This window comes from Alosa sapidissima, chromosome 16 (genome assembly GCF_018492685.1).
Source record: "Alosa sapidissima isolate fAloSap1 chromosome 16, fAloSap1.pri, whole genome shotgun sequence".
Classification (NCBI taxonomy): domain Eukaryota; kingdom Metazoa; phylum Chordata; class Actinopteri; order Clupeiformes; family Clupeidae; genus Alosa; species Alosa sapidissima.
This window is the reverse complement of record NC_055972.1, coordinates 8,819,283-8,840,477: the sequence shown is the minus strand read 5'-3', so window position 1 is coordinate 8,840,477 and position 21,195 is coordinate 8,819,283. Positions and strand designations below refer to the sequence as shown.

General features: G+C 46.3%; 1 protein-coding gene across 18 annotated transcripts in view; it reads right to left on the bottom strand.

Annotated features, from left to right (window-relative positions):
- kcnma1a (potassium large conductance calcium-activated channel, subfamily M, alpha member 1a) overlaps positions 1-21,195 on the bottom strand; it is a 139,447-nt gene that overhangs the window by 89,356 nt on the left and 28,896 nt on the right. For all 18 annotated transcript variants that reach the window (XM_042065388.1, XM_042065387.1, XM_042065389.1 and 15 more), the window contains exon 2: positions 17,001-17,165. In XM_042065388.1, coding sequence (XP_041921322.1) covers positions 17,001-17,165 — 165 coding nt within the window. The remainder of the gene's footprint in view (positions 1-17,000; positions 17,166-21,195) is intronic.

Below are 21,195 nucleotides of genomic sequence, written 5' to 3'. Positions count from 1 at the left end.
ACTCATTTCCTTAACAACCTGAGGGGAAACGGTTCTCCAATGTGCTCAGACCCCCAGCTCCATGCCAGACTGTGGGTTCTCAGAGAACACACTAAGCAGCGCATGCAACTCACACTGCTGTCCAAGGCCTTATTACTGCCACACATTTCCATTAGGTTCCTCTAATCGCAGAATAAATCATGGCTGTCATGATTAATAAAGTCAAAACTTTATCACAGCATGGCTCATTCTGTTAAGCAGTATGCCAAGAGAGTTCTATCCTCTGTTTACATTTTGGCAAGCAGAACACATTTAGGAGCTCTTTTCAGTGGGACAACAAAAATGTCACGATCTGAATCTGGGATGTTTACATCCCGTTCATGTTTTTCATGTATTCTGTTGTGAATGCTTTCTGTGCATGGTGCCATGTTCCCCTGTTGTCAACATCTTGCACTTCCTGGTTTTCTGTTGATTGAGTGGATTCCTGCACACCGGCTCCCATGGCCCTATTTGCAGTCACTGTTTAAACCCTGTTTTGTGTTCTTTGCTTTGCTGGTTTATTCAGTCAATTTTGGACTCTTTGAATGTTGAATTCTGAATTCTGGATTTAGCTGTGCTTGGCCAGTTTTCATGCCTATCAACTGTCCTGTTGTCTCGCCTTGTTCACCAGAAATTGCCCATGGCCTTGGTCAGGAGTGTTTTTGCACAGCAAGATTATGTGTGCTTCAAGCTGTTTTTGACTGAAGTCTACTCTATTGAGCTCTGGAATTTCTTCATTAAAAAACTGAACGGACTCCATTACTGGTCCTACAATTCCATTTGGGTCCTTACTTAGTACAAAAAGATCTCATTTTCTATTTACCAAAAAACTGTGCAAGTCCTAAGCCAAATGTGTACTCCACACACTTTGTCCTCCAAGAAAGTAAAGGTGAGTGGCACTGAATGCATGAGTTAATAACCCTGATTTATATAGTGTGGTGTTTTTTCCACACTTTTCTGGGACATTCTTTCCACATAATGGCAAAACTGTCAGGGAGTCAAATTGAAGGGTTTGTCTCAAGAGAGCAACATGGTTCTTTCTCCAATTATTTCTCCATTTATTCTTCAATAAACTATTTTCTATTTTAATAAAAGCTTTGTAACGAAAGATAACGACTAAGGCTGTCTATATTTCAATTCACCAAGGAAGCTCAGGTATTTAGGTCTATATTAAAGAAGTAACACCATAAAAAGCACTTCCATCATAATAAACATTGAAACTAGCCATGTTCACTGAGTGTGATTGCAGAATATGCATTAGGTCTCATAAGAGTGATCATAGAACAATGAGTGAAAAACACAGAAGGCATCAATGATGTCAATTTAGCATGGCAGACATATGCTTCCTCAACTACTCATTTGATGGTAAAGCTAACCCCACGCTGCGATGAGATGGCTGCTCCCTTCACAATGACAGACAAATAAATGAGGCTGTAGGTGGATCTCCGCAGGAGCCGCAGATAACAAACAGTCTCCGATGGGCGGAGGCACCACCAGTCCCTGGTACTCGGAGCGGGGGGGGGGGGTGCATGAAAGGGAGAGGGGTTCTCCAGGGGAGGCCAGGCCAAGTTAATTACAGCCTATGACCCCTGCCCACCCAATCACAGGCCGTGGAATGTAGGCTGATAATAGAGGTGCTTGCATTACCTTGCGCTACATATGACGCCATCATGGCTGCCTGCAAAAACCAGAAAATTCACAGCCACCTTTCATTTTGAGGAAGGTAATGAAAAAATGGGCATCATGTGAAAGGATATAGATAGAAAGAGACAGAGGGGGGGTGGGGGGGTGTCTGAAGTAAAAATACAGTCTGAGAGGAGAGAAGCAGTTTGTCAGACAGACAGCATATGTAATGATGACGTGATGTGCAGAGTGAGCACGTCCAAACACAGCCAGATTAAGTCTACAATCTTTTCTGGATATTTTGTCTAAAACCCCAGACACCACTTCGCTAACAGAAATGGCCTTTACTGCAGAATAGCAAATGAGGTTATTGAAATGGGTGGAAAATTACTTTCTATTCAACTGTTCATTCAACAAGCCATTGTGTAAATTCATTGTGTAAAAACCAAATAACTGCAATTAACCTCCTTTCTAACAAACTGCAATACATTCTGACACATGCTAGCAAAGACTCTCAAACATAACATCAGAACCATCAATATGTAATTTTGTAAAAGATTAGACCCAGTTTAACAATGAATCATGATGGGAACCCAAATAAGTTTCTATTTGCTGCAAATCCCAGCTGATGTATTACAGAAATTCTGTACAATATTGTAAAAAACAATAAATGCTACATCTAATTTTATGTTAACCTGCAAATATGTCTTTGTTATTGAAGAAGTGTCAGGGGTGTCACTGCTCTGGGTGAAACTTTCCCATTAGTGCTGAGTTGCAGCTTAAGGCGGGGCTGCCTGTCATGGCAGAGCTGATACTGAGTGTCTTCTGTCCTCTCCCAATGGACCACTGCTTTTAGGGCTTTAATATTGCGGCCACAGACCTGCACCTGGTCCTCTCACATGGCACATCAAGCTGCTAAATACATTAGCATCACAGAGAGCAGGGGGCTGCATAGTGCACACACATCACAGTGAAGGGGATGTCAAGGAAACTACTGAAACAGGGACCAGCATGCAGCTCCAGTGTGTCAGCCTAACAGCAGGTAGTGGGTAGACTGAGAACCATCTCATTTCTCTCTGCTTTCTCTGAGACAGGAGTCTCTAGGAGACAAGAGGAGAGGGCTTAGACAGAGGAGGAGAGGGGGTAAGAGACAGGAGGAGGAGGAGGAGGAGGTGAATGTGTATCTTATTACTGTGAAACATAAGGGGAATAGAGGATGAGAGATGCAATGTTGCTGATGCAATCTCCCACTTGTGGGAATATGTGAAAATGCAATCTGCCAGCATGACAAGACTAGCTGGGTCATAAAAGTAAATCGAAACAAAGCTCTATATGGAATTATGGGGCCTGGGAGCATTCCGTCAGCCTCGCTCAAGTCTCCCCGTAATATATGGTTTAATTACTTATTTTAAGTATCCAATATACAGCCTTGTGCCCCCAGAGTTTACTGGTAATCTATCACCATGCGATTGCCATGGTGTTGTATTTTATAAGATCCTACAAGCTTCAAATGGATAGATGTGGTCATCCTAATAGCAGTTACTCTGTGTAAGACTTATCTGCCTCACTCCCTCTCTCTTGCTCAAACACACACACACACACACACACACACACACACACACACACACACACACACTCACACATAGGCCCCTGTTGCTCACACAGGCTCCAGCTGCTCAGAGAGGCCCCAACTTGGGCCTAGATGCTTAGAGAGACACAGAGAGCTGTGCTAGACCCACTGCAGACCCCTCACACCCACACACCCCCCCCCCCCCACACACACACACACAGACACAGACACAGACACACACACACACACACACACACACACACACACACACACACACACACACACACATGCGTTCACACACACACACACACACACACACACACACACACGCACACACACTCTCTCTTTCTTTCTTTCTCCCTCTTTCTCTCCTTCTCTCTCTCCCATTTCAAATCAATCTGTCAGCTGACTAAGTGGGTTTAAAATGTACATCTGACATATGATACACCGATGAAAGATCCTTTTCCATTTACCACATAATGTACATAAAACGACGCTCAATACAACTCTAACCAGCCACAGTGGACCTATCAACACTGACACACACCATCCATCCTGCCAGGGAGACAAGATATACTGTGTGCAGATACTCAGAAACATGATAGAAATGTGAGTTTATCTGGCACATATGCGTGCAAACATATATGATCATCCATGTACCCTCACATACAGTACACACGCACACACACACACACACACACACACACACACACACACACACACACACACACACACACGAGAGACGCATGGAAGCGCACACACACTCACAGAAGTGGCTACGAACCGCTCTAACATTACAGGAGCGTGGTGCTGGTGCAGCCACTTGAAAGTCTCTATCAGGAACCATTCTGATCTCCTGCTGCTTTCATATCAACACCAAGGGAATTTCAAAATCATATCAGAGGCTGCCCCAGTTCTGAACAAATGCCATGCAGCACTAGAGAGCTTTTTTCATCTCCCTGGGCTTCTGGGAGAGGAGAGAAGGAGAAATGTGGCTTCACTGGCATACACCAGGTGTTGTTTAGGTGAGGATTTGACCTGGCATACACCAGGTGTTGTTTAGGTGAGGATTTGACCTGGCATACACCAGGTGTTGTTTAGGTGAGGATTTGGCATCACACTGGCAGATTCTATCATAGGTTGTCAACAAAAAATGTAAGGTAAGATGTCGAAAGTAGAAAAAATGAGCACGCTGACATCTGTAAATGTTGACAATAACAATTGATCCTTGGAGGACAGCAACAGTGTTACACTGTGCACACAGAAGAATGAAAACTCCCTAGTTTGTGCACAAGAGCTTGAGAGGGATGCTGCCAGGGGGCACCCAGCATAAACATAAGCTAATGGGGCCTGATATCAAAACTAATCAGATTTCCACCCAGCACTAATTAAATCACTGCCAGTCTCCGTCTCCATTGGTCTAATTGAGATTTAGTGGGTCGCAGTGGTTCGGTGATCTCATGGAAAAATCAACGGTCATGCTCGAGGGGTCACCTATATGGGCCTGGGCCCTGGAAACGGAATCTCCACGGCGGTAAGCGGATCTGAAGCCCAGCTAGCAGATGTTGGACACACACTGCTGACACCAGTGATAATCAATTAGCTGCATAAATATGACACTGGTGACAACAGCATATTTCGCCCGAACTCGAGACGCAACACAAGCCCAAGCCTCTGACGCCTGAGTTTGCCAGAATCTGATACGGTGGAAACAGAGAATGCAGGGCAAAATGGTGGGCCAGATAAGCATGCGATGCGATGCGACGCGACGCAAGCGGGACATATGGCGCGTGTGCATGTTTGGCCGCGGTCCTGGCCGCGTCCCAGAGGTGTGTGGGGGGGGGCAGGGCAGGGCGGGGGGCGGGAGGAGGCCATACTGCACTGTCACTGCAGCGCTGCAGCGGGGAGCCCCAGGACCAACTGAGTGAGAACGAGCCAAATGAAGCTCCATCTGCCTCCCACGGCCGCACACTGACTCAGCTCTCTGCAGCACACTCGCTCTTCCTCTCTCTGACTGTGTGTGTGTGTGTGTGTGTGTGTGTGTGTGTGTGTGTGTAAGAGAGAAAGAGGAAGAGAAATGGACGACAGGTAAAGAATGAGAATACACCTGTAAAGTGATACAGATAGCAACTCTGAGAGATCATATCATCCATTAGTGAGTAGTATAGACTTGCTTTTCTATTTCACTCCATCATACCCTCTCTTTTTCTCTCTCTCTCTCTTTCTGTTTGTATACATGACAGAGTGAACTGTGTGAGGAACTGAACCAATGTAGATATATTCATGCTATACTTAGATCAAATTTGGTCCTTGAAATTTTTTCAAAAGGTTCACCTTCCACCTCTAATGGAGAAAGTTTTTGAGGCTGGCTCCCAGGCTGCTCGGGAGGCAAATGGAGCATGAAGTTTTCTGCTGGGACAGGTCTGGGTGGAATAGGTCATTTTGTGAGAGCTCGGCACAGGCTGAGGCACTTTTCATGACAGCTCTGCGTCACTCTGGATCAATGAGCTCCGAGCCCTGATACATTCTCCCTACGTGATTATTTCATCCGGTGAGTCACCGGCCTGTGGCAAGCTGCACTACATCCCACTCTCCCATGAGCACAAAACACACACACACACACACACACACACACACACACACACACGCGCACACACACATATATATAAATATATATATATGTACACACAGAGATGGCAATGTGAGATAGCTACATAAACACTTGTTTTATATATTGCATTTGTGAATTTGAATATAGAAATGACAAAATAGAGCAAACATTTTAAATTACATTAAATTGCATCCCTTCCCTCACTGAAGAAGGGATCTAAGGATCAAACAGTAAACAAGTCTGTGCAATGTGACCCAACCCATTGGGGACCTATACTGTAGGTCTTCATCAGGACACGCCCTGTGCTCACAGGAGAATAACTGGCATCAACAAATCCAGTCCATTTGGAAACATTGAGCAACCATGAAGTTTGTTTTACTAATTAATTACAATAGTTGGAAAGACATTACCATTTATCGTTCAATTGGCAATTCATCCATTCCTGTGAACTTAGAAACAAGTTTGCAGCTTTAACTTGAACAAAAAGACAAAACTAAGAACGTTTCCATTGTAGGTGCAATTTAAAATATGTGTTTTTTCTACACTCAAACTCATAATTATATACAACCAAAGCTACAGATCATTTTTGAGCTTTGCTTGAGAATTAAAAAACAGTAAGGAATATAGTAATGTACACAGACCCTAAACCTCCCATCCTTTGACATGCAATGACATGCATTTTCAAACCATGAAGATTCCTGATCCTAGTTGAGTATTTATATAACCCATATTTTCCAGGAATAATACAAAACAACACTGGTTTCTTCAAATACACTAGCTGTCTATCAGTTCTATAACTGTTGAGATGAATTGTAAGTAAAACACAAGCATCTGAATCTGATGTTAGTTTTAATGTTTTTTTAATGTTTAATGTTGCCTGACCTGACCAGGTTAAAACAGTTTTAAAACCTTGACAGATCCCTTGCCTCCAATGTAGATAACAGATAATTAGATCGCAAGACCCTTTAAGGCCAGCACACACCAAGCCAACTTGAAAGCATTAGCTGCCATGCCAACGGACTGTAGAGATGTCTTGCACTGCCTGCACTGGGCCAAAACAGTTCCACTGGAACACACCGCAAAACTACTGCCCAGGGCCAACTAGCACAGACATTCTGCACCAGAGCCATATGCAGATGTCCAAAGGCACAGATATATAGAGTGCAAAGCAGCACTTGCTTACCATTTTCACATTACTTTTGCTCACCACAGACAATTTTGTAACATATCTACTTTAATCAAGAATAGGTCTTACAAGTTACAAATGGCACTGCCGTAGTCAGCCCTAGGTCTTCAGGCTGTTGAGAAAAGAAAGACTCAGAGAAAAAAGAAAGAATAGATCACATGAGAAGTTCTAGTCATCCAAAGGCACTACACTAGCTACTGAGATTGAAGCTCCTTAGGGGAATATCTGATGATTACACAGTGCTTCTAGGCAACAGGTAGCTGAGCTAAACAGCCAAGTGGAGCCCTTTTAGCGATGCCGGTGGCAAACAAGTCAATGGAGTTCTGTTGGTGCCGGTGGCAAACAAGCCATTGGAGGTCTGTTGGTGCCAGTGGCAAGCAAGCCAATGGAGGTCTGTTGGTGCCGGTTGCAAACAAGCCAATGAAGGTCTGTTGGTGCTGAGTTGGGCCACAGACCACATTGACTAGCCCGGCATTATTAGACATCTGACCATGGGCTTGGTCTGCACTGACCTTTAAAGTAAACTGTCCAGTGTCCAGACATTGTGAGGGCTGAATCTGAGGGTATGTCAGACATAAGAGGCTGGCAGCTTTGAAAAGGGAATAGCCCTGGGATGTGCAATCTCCCTCATCCTGTTAAGAGCAGCACTCAAGGTTAAACTAATTGGAGTTAGACAGATGGCCCTTGGGATCGGGTGAGAGTCAGGGATGAGGTTTTTAGCTTTCACACGTGACATTCATACAAACAGCACTATGTACATCCCAGCTCTCAGGGTGAGTTATTTACATGAACAAAGATTAGCTATTAAAATCCCATAGCTTCTCAATTCAAGCAGATATGGTAAATGATCCCATATTGTATTACCCTATATGGACAGAGAATGACTGTCCTCATGGAGCAACCTATAGAGGTAAAACATTGCACAGCTTCCAAAATACACAACATCAGAGATCCAAGAAAACAGCTGCCAGAGGGCTTGAAAAAGATTACTGTCTTGGCAAATTGAAATTGTGGTTATACAGTTTCACATTTTCCAGTGCCTAAGGTAGCCATTGAGTATGTATAAGATCATTGCATTAACGGTCATAAAAATGGTGGCAAAGACTAAGATGTCTGTATGGCGATATCTGGGCCTACCACCACTTTAATCAAGTGCATTGTTCCAGGGGAATTCACTATAATTCCCAATGAGGAGGAAGTGAGACTTCTGAGACCATATCAGAGCTTAATCAGATCTTAACATGAAAATGTGTCATGATTCACCATGTCAGGATACAGCAAAAGCTGCATATAGAAATAGATGCCATGCACTCATACACAGAGCACCAATTAACACTTACACCTATACCCGTCACAGTAACACACAAACGTATTCAGAGCAAATGAATTCAAATCCACACATTGCCATGTGATGCATACACACAAATCCATTCACACTCTTATCTCAATAACAAATGACCCTCGCATAGTACTCATTCTTCCACACGAAATCACTTGCTTAAGGTGCGACATACAGAGACACACACACACACATGCTTACACACTGGCAGACAATAATATGCGATACATAACTAGCACACATAGTACATGAGCAAAAAAACAGTGCGGGGGAACTGGGGCTGGCTGATGCGGTGTTTATGGCCTGGTATGGAGCGCTGTTCTGATGGTTTCCCATTACTAGAAGCTTATCATGCCACAAACAGCAGTGCCTGAGCCCTCCGTAGTACATTCTCACAAACACACACATCTATGAGCTGGGAGTTGTGGGATTCAAATGTACTGGCATTCTGCTGTGCAGCAACTGTTTCCACAGTACAGGAAGGGAAAAAGGAGCTCATTGGCCTTTGGATCACTGGGCGTCTTTGACTGGCCTGAAGGAGACAACCTGTTCTATGTGCCCCCCCCCCCCCCCCCCCCCCAGACGTCCACTGCATGCTTCCCAGAAGATTCTTTTTTTATGCACCATCCAAAGAGCCACACCATTCATGGTCCTGACACGTGTCAGCCATAGAAAGTGTTAACAAAATGAACGGTGATTCTGACAGTGCTCTGCTGTGACTGAGAAGGGGATATGTGGAATCAGTCGGACGGAACAGCAGAACCAATTGTTCTGCATAGGGACATTCTTAGATACCTTCCTGTAAAGGGCCGTTCATTCCAGGAATGATAACTATAATGGCATCGTTAATATGAATGACAACGTCCACACCACATGCTATAACGGTAACTACATGAAAAACAATATCGTTGGGGATCATTTTCAGGGTGATTTTAACAGAACAATTAAAAGCTGACAGCCAATCAGAATCCATTTTTAGATATTGCATTGTCAGTGTGTACGCACATATTATGATCTAGTTAGGGTGTCTTTATAGTTACCGTTCATTTCCTGGTGTGAACAGCCCTTAACTGGATTAATGCTCCTGTGTAACCACAATGCAGACTACAAAAGCACTGCTGTCTCACTACTGAAATCAGAGATGTAAAGTTCATTGAAACTTCCTTTTCTCTCATGGTTCCTCGTGCTTTATTGGAGCAGCACCATTCTTTCAGGTAGTGCTGAAGTGTCATGAGAGTGTGGAGTGTGGAGCATAGCCTATCTGTGCTACAACAACAATAGCCGTTTCCTCCATTTCACACCTCTATTATGCATGAGTAGTCAACTAGAAACACTTAAACTCCCGCACCGACTTCTCATAACCCCCTGATACGGCTGCTCAACTCGTCTCAGAAATACAGATTCCTCATTTCCTTCAAAACTAATTTTCTTTTGAATTGCCTCGATTTTATAATGTTTAGCAACTGCCCTCGAGGAGATACAAATGTTTCCACTGACGATACTCTGACTGTTTTGCATATGACACCAGTGAAAATGGCAGTGGGACGGGTATAATGATCTGTGTCTGAGAGGCCCGGAATCAATTCAATTCACGTCTTCTGACCTTTTTACACGATCCAGTAGTGAGACACTCATCTGACTCAGTGTCATTGGCTGTGCTCTAATAAAGTTAGGAGTGATGGGCCGTTTAATGAAGGGGGAGGGGGGGAGGGGGGGGAGGGGGGGGGGGGTGGGATGAGGCTGCTGGGAGACACAGGTTAGGGGGAGCTTTAATTACGACGACTCATAAAGAACATTGCATGGAAACCATTCATTTGTACAAATTGGGACAATGCTGTCCAGGGGAGATAGGAGGGGCTCTTTTGTATCCTCTTCCAACAGTAGCCGTTATTAATGAGTTTCTAGGCCATGGGCGCTCTATTTCTATTATGCTGGGTATATCAGTGTAAGCTATATTCTGAGAAGCACAGAGAACGTTGTTTTTTTGCACCAATGAGTTCATCTTGTCCTTTAGGCTTGATATTCTGCGCTCTCAAGGGTTTATGGAGCAATTAACATTTAACCCATTGTCCAGTTTGGTCAGGCAGAGGTGATAGTCTGACATTTTGACAGATGTTGACATTTTAATGTGAAAGGCCTGTCAGGTCTCCTTCCACTTCTCTGACAGAGCGCTGTGTGGAGCGGTGTGCATCTCAGAGACAAACAGACTTGCCCACGGATACATCTCCTCCCTCTGGGCCTCCCTCACCCTGCCTGGGGGAGGGGGTGGGGGGGTTGAGTGGAACTTTAAAGTTTGTCTTTTGCTCATCCTAAATCCGTGTGATCCCCCCCACTCCTCCCAGGCCAACAGCCTCTCCGGTGTCATCCCTCAGTAATCCAGCCGGCCACAGATCTTCCTGTCAGAGCTCGGCCAGGTGGGGGGCCACGCTCATGTCAAGGCCACTTTCTGGATACCGATGTGGATGTGGAGCAAGCTGGAGTGCCCGGGGTTCTAGGCCTGACTGTGGGCAGCCCCTGTGACCATGTTTCCAGCAGGACTGCAGGGGGACGTGGCAGCTGGCCACACCCAAAGCCTTTGACTGCAGTCCAGATCCCCTTGCCCCACTGTAAACACCAGCATAAACACCGGCACAAAAAGCCATTCATCAAAGGTAGCAAGGCTGGGATCAATCTGCAATTGATTGTGCCAATAAGCAATGGTAATAGAAATTAATTCAGTGTCTCACTTGTACTTGCACTTGTCTAAAAGAAAGCCACAGTACAAAACTGGAAATGAAACACAAATAGGGGGTCACACGGCACTCAGATAGAGCAAGATGGAAGTGAGACATGTCCATGACATGCCAGCAGAATTATATTAACAATACAGTTGATGCCATGTTTACATTGGCAGCACAAACTGGGCAGCTCACATAGAAAACAACAAGCATGGTGGACAATGAGCTCAAACCGTAGGCAAAGAAGATTTTTTGCTGGTGATGGTATTTACTTTTTTGGATCAGCGTTTGTGTGTGCATAGCTCTCAACAGTGTAAGATGGGGTATGATGGAGTGATTTCAGCCCAAGAAGACAGTGGTGAACGGTATTATTTTCATATAGTCATTTATATTGTCATTAAAAAAAATACCAAGTCTGAATGAAATGAAATATCGAGTCTGTATTGGCCATTCTTAGAGAGAAGGCCACTCCTGACAGGCTCCTGAGCAGTGTGCATGGGTGGAGGCGTGACGAGTGTCTCTGGTGGGACGTTATTTGTAAAGTGAGTTTTGGTGGAGACTCTGAGGATTAGCCATCCCTGAGGAGTTTTTGTAAACTCTAGAGCGTTTCCCCCCAGCGTTTACATGCTCGCCTGTGAATTAGCTCTACTGGAAAACAACACAGTATTGAATTAAACACCATCCCGCTGGATTGCTGGCAGTACAACAGTGAAGCTGACTGCCATGTGTCTATGCTCTGAGGCAGTGAGAATAAGAGGCTCTGTTATTGATGGGACTGCTATTGAAGTTTTATACTCTGTGGGATAATCCTGGGCAGTTTTGTCAGAATTATGTTTGTTCATACTTTTTACCTGACCCAACAGACACTTAATATGCAAAAGGGGAAGTTTTAATGATCTCAGAAAGGAGCTGGAAGAATATTACGTTTATAAGATGCACAAAACAAAAATTCAGGCAGTGAAAGGCAGCTATTGTTAGCCAAACAATTACAGTGTAAATTTGTGCCAATTTATTTAGTGTGTGAGCCCATGAACAGATGTGTGTGTTTTTTGACGCCACTGCTGATATGAATTATTTCTCCCACAGACGATCAGTAATGACAGCTGCGTTCCTGTTGATGAGTTTACTGACAGCAAAAGATTAACTCCAAATTAGAAATGCACTCCATGGGAGCTCATAATTACTAATCTAGAAATACTTCCTGGCCCCTGCCAGTTGCCTGCACATGAATCCCGAAACCCCAGAAGACAAAAAAAGAAAAACAGATTACGACATGGGGTGGGCCGCTCTCAAGTTGGCGGCCAAAGACAAGCCACTCCGGGGGTTCAGTGGGGGAACAGCCGGGGTGTGTGAGCTGGTCAGCACCATGTTTGGGGGCGCTGGGCGCTGGGAGAGAGGGCAGCAGGGGTTGGCGTCATGGAGGTCAGGCACGTGCGGTGAGGTCAGCCTGAATCCAATGAGTAAGCAGAGAAGTGAGGAGGCAGCCAGGGTGGAGCTCAGACACTTTCTCCATTCCCAGTTTCCCTTTTTGTTCAGCGCCACTAGAGCCTTAGAGACACACACACACACACACACACACACACACACACACACACACACTGCTCACAGGTGCCACACTGCCTGACCTGCACTCCCTCTCCAAGATGGAAAATGGCAACTGGTTCGTGGTGGAGTGAGGGGAGAGGCAGGGCCGAGGTTTCCCATAGGCCGAGAGGCAGGGCCGAGGCTTCCCATAGGCCGAGAGGAGGGCCGCTACTTTAGCTGCTTAGTCACGGTTTGTGTGCGAAGAAACCTGGCCTCTCCCCTCCTCAGCCCCAAACAGCCCCACTCCTGCGCTAAGCACACAAACAAACCTACACTACACATTATGCATGCAGGGGGGCAGACATGAGGAGCCTTCTGTGTGTGTGTGTGTGTGTGTGTGTGTGGGATGGGATGGGGGAGTTGTTCTGGTTGATTTGATGTGTGAATTGACTGATTAATATTTCATTGGCAGCGCCTTCTCCTTCACAATGGAGGTGCATGGTAGCTGTGCTATTTTATAATGGAGGCTGTGCTATTTTTCCTTCTCTCTCTATCTATCTCTTTCTCTCTCTCTCTCACCGTCCCCCTCTCCCTCTCCTTTTCTCTCTTGACGCAGCCAGAGCCACCCCCACACGCGCACATACAGAGACAGATAAATAATTTTTACTGGGACTCCAGGGCTGCACCATAATCCTTTATGACAAAACCAAACTCTTGTTTAGGTGTCTGGTAGTCTCCCAGATGGGGAGATATATGGCTCTGCCCGGCCGCCACCTGTGTCCAAACCCGTGCGGCCGAGGTGAAAGGATAAGAATGCCAGACATGACTGATGCGGCTCGCAAACTGCAATGCACCCCACCACCAGAAGCCAGCATCAGCTCCTGCCAAGCAGCGTCCATGTTATTAGTGTGTGTGTGTGTGAAGGACATGAATGACGTGTTGAATGACATGTTGAGCTGAGGCTGGTGATTTGGCGGGGAGCTCTCTGGCTGGAGCTGGTGCAGAGTGGGCCATCACTAATGTGGCATGAAGCAGAGCCAGACCTCAGGCAGGTGATGCCCTCCAGAAGAATAATGTAGCCCATAAAGTTGAACTGAATTGAATTGGAGTGGGGAAAGATGGCATGGCGTTTCACAGCCATATCTCACTGCTGCAAAGGAGCCAACGCACCCATGGCTGTATAGTGAAGTGATTGATAGGGTTTACTTGGGGATTAGTTATGCTGCAACCCCCCAGGAACACTTGATCTTTTGCAGGCCTCTAAGGGGCTGGGTCATCCCCACTGGAAAAGATGATAAGGGAGGGATCTTACCAGAGGGGATCTGTTCCCATCAACACTTCCCCCAGCGCCACAGAGCACAGCACACCACTACATGCTACAATTAGCCACTAGCATGGGCAGAGCGCAGCACACCACTACATGCTACAATTAACCACTAGCATGGGCAGAGCGCAGCACACCACTACATGCTACAATTAGCCACTAGCATGGGCAGAGTGCCCTTCACTCTCTCTTGCTCTATCACTTGCTGGAGGAGCAGTGGAAGAAGAGAGGGTGAGGAGGAGAAAAAAAAGGAGAGGAGAGCTTTCATTTCCATCCCTGAGCCGAGCGCGTTGCCAGGTCCGCTTGTCAGATGACAGCGCATAGGTAGATGGCAGTTTCCGTGGCAACGGATCTCAGCTTGGTGTGCAGTGCACACGGATTCTCAGTGCAGTTTTTGAAGCTGCAAAAGAACCTCTGATAAAGGGCATATGTCCTTGCGTCTGCCCACGCATCTACATGTGTGCACACGCGCATGCACGTACACACACACACACACACACAGTTTTAAAAGTGCTTACATACAGTACAAAAAGTCACAGACACCCACACTCATCCCCAACACACACACACACACACACACACACACACACACACACACACACACACACACACACACAAGCCCATACTGTACATGTGTGTGAGCAGCAGGCCCATCAGAGCTGAGCTCCTGCCAGTATTTCAGAAGTAGCACAGATCACAGCAGGAGAGTGAGGCGCCATGCAAAGAGAGAAAACACACAAAGAACATGATATTACAATAATGTCTGTGTGTGCATGTGTGTTCCGTGTGTGTGAGAAAGAGTGTGTTTGTCTGAGTGTGTGTGTGTGTGTGTGTGTGTGTGTGTGTGTGTGTGTGTGTGTGTGTGTGTGTGTGTGTGTGAGTGAGAGAGAGAGAGAGAGAGAGAGAGAGAGAGAGAGAGAGCTGAGGTTAGTATCCACACACCACAACAAACTTGGGAACTGAGGGAAATGTTTGGCCATGGGAGAAAACAGGAGGCTGGCTCTACGCTGGAGTGGAGACAAACTGATGACAGGCACGTTGGTGCAGATTGACAAGCCTCTCATGAGTTGTAAGGCATCTGCCCAGGAGGAGAGCTTGAGGCACTCCGGGACAAGCTTGTTAACCGTCACATTCCCTATGTTAACAATGACAGTGTCTGTTTACAAATATCTTTTTATGTGCATTTCAATCAGCAGTTACTGCACAATAATAATGGGAAAGTGAATTCAATATAACATGGGAAAAGGAGGGGAGTTGCCATTTCCCTGTTTAGAAACACGGTAAACATATGGTCAAGGAAAGAGAGAATGAGTGAGGAAGAGAGGTTGAGAGGGAGGGCAGCGTTGGTCATTGGTCAGATACATAGAGGATTGGGAGGTGATTTATGCTGGAGATCCATTTGGGGGATAATGCATAATGCGAGCGCTGCCACACCACTCCCACTCATGCAATTCCATTACGCGCCAGGCCCAGTGATGGATGGCTCGCGCTTCTTTAAACAAAACAGCTGCCCGCTGAAGGACGCCAGAGGCGCGCTGGATGAGGAGGAGGAGGAGGGGGGGGGGATGAAGGAAGGGAAGCCCTCGGTGGCGGAGAACCTCGCAGACATCTCACTTGTGTGTCTCGTGTCTGCGCTTAGCGCCACGCCAACGGGTTAAACAAAAGGCCCAGACACCTTTAATCTGGGCCTAAAAACAGTCGCATTGTAATCCCAGCTTGCCGGCGTAATGAGGATGGGGGGGGGGGGGGGGGGGGGATGAGGAGGGGACTGCGGGACTGCGTCCATGTGCAAGCCCTGGCCTCTGGTTCCTACCGCCACGCTGCCCATGTCTGAGTAGCCGATGGGGGAGGTGGGGGCTGTGGGTCACGTGGTGGTGGCGGGTGTTAGTAAACACAGGGCGGTGCAGCTCTCCATCGCAAGGCTGAGCCACGGAGCAATAACTCACCCAATGGGCAATCTGATATAGCAGCGATGCCAGCCAATTGAGCTGTTTTGACCGCGTGCTGTGGCTTATAATAGACGGGCAGCAACCATAAGCTTACTCATGTTTGCAAACCGCCTTGTAAAAGAATACTAACCCTGGTGGACTACAGCTTAATAGCTTAAAGAACTCTACTCTGCCTGCATCTGCAGGAACCACAGCAAAACTGGAGGCTGGAGCAGACTTTCAATCCCTCACTCGCATCAAAGAACCCTGATTGGAGGACAACGCAGGGGTGACCTATATGTGCTCTATATACACTATTAATAAAGATTTCTTCTTGAGTGCTCATGAAGGGCACACACACATTTAAACATATATTAATATTTATTGGTGAGAGTGACTTTTAAACATTTTAAATTTGTCCACTTAAAAGTCCACTGCCTTACATCCAACCCAAAACTCCATGTCTGTTTCAAAAGCCCATGACATTACTGTTCTTATTCATTTATTCTGGCTGAGCAGTGATTCAGTCACACTGAGAAAACCTCTACCCTATTGCACAAATACTGCCCATGCCTCCCACCTCGTTCCAAGACACATAAATCACACACACACCACCACAGCAGACACCCAGCAGTGGCTCACTGGCCTTCAGCTGGCCTGTCCACACACAGGTGAATTACAGCCCACGCCTCCCTAAAGCCCGGCAGAGCAGCCCAGGCCCAGAGGCCGGTCCACCAGGACACTTAGAGGCAGGGATTAGGCCACATACAGCCCCAGCACCTCTCACTGCCGCAGGGACATTACAAACAGACAGCACTTTATAAAGCATGTGGGCTTTATCTCCTAGTGAATGCATAATACAAATATGGTACTACCATATACACAGGAAGGATTCAATCATCTGTATCTCTCTGAGTCTGACGACTTGGCATGGGATGAAAAATGTCATTAACGGACTGACTCCATGACAATCATTTATCTTCATCAAACAGTGAAAGGCCTCAGTCCCTCATATACAGCAGCTAATTGGCTTCTCCTGGTCTGCCATGTCATGAACGTGTTGCGATGAGTGTCTGCTGTCTTCGAGGACAGCCGGGCCCCTGTGACTGAGTGGTAGGGGGCGCGGAGGTGGTGTGGTTGTGAGCGTGCTCCGTACTCACCAGGACTCTCCCGGTCAGAGTCTGAGCGGAGATCATGACGCCGGCCCAGTCTTTGACCGACGTCATCCAGCCCACCTCGCTGATCGGTACCGGTTCAGGCTCCTTATCAGTGCTGGTCTTGGCTGCTCCATCAGCTTGTGTGATCACTGGAATAGTCACTTTCTCCTAAAACGGAGAGAGGAGAAAGGCATCACTTGTTAGTTTTTCTTATCTTCCACTGTCTCTATTGTACAGTGGAATTTTGTTATATGTTTATACTTATATTTACCATTTCTGCTGTAAGTGCATGTTGTGTGTGATGTCTGTATGCTACTGAGACCTTGAATTTCCCCTTGGGGACCAATAAAGTATCTATCTATCTATCTATCTATCTATCTATCTATCTATCTATCTATCTATCCACTAAATATCATGCAGCACTTTCAAAGTCCAGCACAAACATTTTAATGTAGCTAACATGACTATAATGAATCCAAAACAGGCCTCATGCACTGTAAACATCAGTATAAATATTAACATATCTTTCCTGTGGAAGATTAAAGTATCAAATGGCTGCCAGATATTAATGTAGACTTAAACATGAACTGAAATAATAGACATTGAAAGGAAGAAGGACGCGGGGCGAATTGACAGGCTGGTAAGGAAAGCTGGCTCTGTAGTGGGAGCTGAACTGGAGTGCATCACTTCACTATCTGACAAAAAGAACTGATCAACATCTTGGACAATGAGCCCACTCCACAGCACTATTGTTAAGCAGAAGAGCCTGATCAGCTGGAGACTTCGCTCACTGCCTTGCACAACAAACAGACTGAGAAAGTCATTTGTCCCCAGGGCCATTGAACTGTTCAATGCTTCACTTAAGGGAAGAGGAGAGATAGACTTCTCTGCATAGTCTGTCTGCCTCTTCACCCCCTCCATGTTTGGATACTGTCTGTCCACTAGCCACTTTTACCACTGTCTTTCTGCCTCACTGTTTGCGTGCTATATTAGCACATATGCATAACCCCTCCCTCCATGCCACAGCCGAACTGTGGCCACGCTTACCGGTATACCTTTTCTTAAAATAGTTAAATACATAGAAATATAGACTTTACTTTACTTTATTTCTGCATTGTTGCACTGTTGGAGTTACTCATTTGCACTATCACCATGACCACTATCACCATTGCACTATCACCATGACACTCATTCACACAGAGCACCTTACCTTACCTTACTATGCACAGAGAATCACAGGCTCAGTCCCTGCCTCAGTCATTGCAAGCACCTCTGATTGATTAATCACCACTATGTGGACACTGTTTTTAGAATTGATTTAGATTAAGTGTTAGTTCGTGTAATTTGTATTTTAGTATATTTAGCATATTCTTTATCTTCTACTGTCCTTATTGCTTAGTTGTGTTTTTATATTATATACTTTAATTACTCTTTCTGCTGTTAAAGAATGTGTTTGTGCTGTTTGTATGCTGCTGAGACCTTGAATTTCCCCTGGGGATCAATAAAGTATCTATCTATCTATCTATCTATCTATCTATCTATCTATCTATCTATCTACATTCAAGGTCACTGCAATGTCACACGGATGGCTTTCCAATGGGCTAAATGAACATTTGATGGCCAGAGGCATGCAGACGGAACAGATTACATGCTTCTAAGAATGTGAGCATTCAGGCTTGGTTGTCTATGGAGCATCCAAAATTGTGCCTTCAGAATAGTACCATTCAATGAAAAACACTTCCACTGCCCTGTAAGAAATGGTGTACCATTGTGTACAGCAACATTCTCCGTACATACATAAAAGCATTCATCGTACGATTTCTGTGTAATCTAGTGAATATGGGCATTTTAACTCATTTAATTAGCTTCACAGATGTGGAAAATAATGGGAAACCATGTAAGGCCATTTGCAGCATGAAAACCAATAAAAGCCAAATCCATGCAAACAGCAGGACAGCGGAGCGCTACAGTGTTGGAGCGCCAGTGGGACTCGGGCCAGGTGGCACGAGGAGCAGTGATGCACGAGCCCTGACATTACGAGGGGGAAGAGGACCCATCAGCTGTGATTGCGTCTCTGGCAAGCAGGCCAGCTCCATATGTTAGATGAGCTGAAGATGAGCCCGGCCGTATGGGATTGCTGCGGCTGAACTACGCTCGACTCACTCGGCCTCTGCCTCCACTACAGCCTTACTCACAGCTCTCCTCAGGCGAGAGAGAGAGAGAGAGAGAGAGAGAGAGAGAGAGAGAAAGAAAGAGAGAGAGAGAAAGAGAGAGAGAGAGAGAGAGAGAGAGAGAGGGAGGGAGGGAGAGAGAGAGAGAGAGAGAGAGAGAGAGAGACTATCAGCCAGCCCCTAACTCATTCATCGTGTGCTTGTGTGAGGCCCTTGCATCAGATGGGCTGCCCATCCATTCAAATCACATGACCTGTCACACATGCACACAAAGCTACACGTCTAAGTGCCACACCCCCATCAACCTGAATTAACCTCATTACACATGTAGTAGAGTGTAGATAGTTCACATCCTCATACGCATGAAAGGCTCGGGGTGGAAACCATGTTGTGATGTCACGGTTCCGAGCACAACAGGCCAACGCCTCTGAATTTTAGAGCAGCGTCTTTGTGTGTCGACGACAGCCTGGAAGCGCAGAGGCAGCCCAGCCCAACTTGTGTGGTGTGTGTGATGAAAGGAGAAGCGCCCTGTCTCCCTGTCTCCCTGTCTTGCAGCTTTAGCCCCTAATGAGGCTCTCCGTGGAAGAGGGAACCCTTTGAGAGCAGACACTGTCAGCATGAGGGAAGACTCAACTACAAAGCACTGTCACAACACACCGTGCGTCTCCCAACCCCAGAGTCCGACTGCTCCAGTCCAGCGCTCTGTGGACGGCTCTGGACACATCCCAGGCAGGGCTCTCCTCTGAGCGCAATGGCTACCATTTAGGACCATCATTTCTTAGACATCTGCAGCCCTGTTATAACCCCGTGTGTAATGATCTCTTGAATGTATATCAGTGAAATACCTACTTCACCATCATACAGATTCAAGTCCATACATGCCACATTAATGTAATGTAAGACCTCATAGTGGTTAAAAGATCAACTCCGCACTGTCTCTGAGGGATGGGCCTGTGATCTGAGGGATAAGTGTGGCTCCTCGCGCGGCTTCATCGTGCCCCGTCTTTCATCTGGCAGGCCTCAGTGCTGCTGATCTTAAGGCTCCTGTCTGAGTGCAGGCGGCGACGGCAGTGGTGGTGGCGGGGGGCGAGCCGAGGGCCACTCCTGGGGGGAACCGGCCCAAAGGTCGGCCCGTGTCAACCACAAATCCCCTCTGCCGGCACTGCCGCGGCCTGGGCCGCTGGCGTCACCCTGCAATCCCCGACATTCCCGGAACTTTCCAACTTTTCAGCGCTGGCCGGCGGAATGCTTCCATGAAGGCAGCGGGGCTGCGTTGCTCAGAGAGGTCCGGTTACACTACTGCAGCTTTCCCTGTCCACTCCACAGTGTTGAGACTGGACACCAGTGCCATGCTCATGCAGCAAAACCATTCAAGTCAGTGTGTGACTTGGCAACTGATCATATGTTGGATAATAGCTGTCTTAACTGTCAAACAGGTGAGAGGGGGAGGCAGGATTACTCTGACAGTTACTATTTGTACTCCGTAACAGCCAAACAAGATATTCGACTCACTTGCATCAAAGGAAAAATATTAATTAGATATCATCTCATTATTATCCTTGCAATAGAGTGCCTAGTAATCTAACATCTGAGATTCCCTAAACAACTGACACAGGGAATAAGCCACTGTTCCTTCTGCAGCAAGAGGATATTCAAGGAAAATTGGATTACATTCGATAATGATTCATTGCTGATGTTTGGCTGATTCGATTTCTTCATGTCATAATATGTCAATGAATGGCCTTCAAAATGGTTTGACGGTTAATTCAATAGATTTAATTCTGTCTCATGCAGTCCCTTGCAGTGGAGTCGGCCCAGCAAAGTAAACAGGCCTCCGGGCACACATCCATTATATATCCTTACTTCTTCACCCTCCAACTTGTGTATTGCGTGGATGTCTGTGCCGTCACATGGCCCCGCTGCCGTAGTCTATAGCGCCGGCTCCACTGCAGGGCTCAGATTAGGTTGCGTTCTGATTGGATATCCTGCCGCAAAGCACTCACGGCATGTGGCCATGCAACATGTGC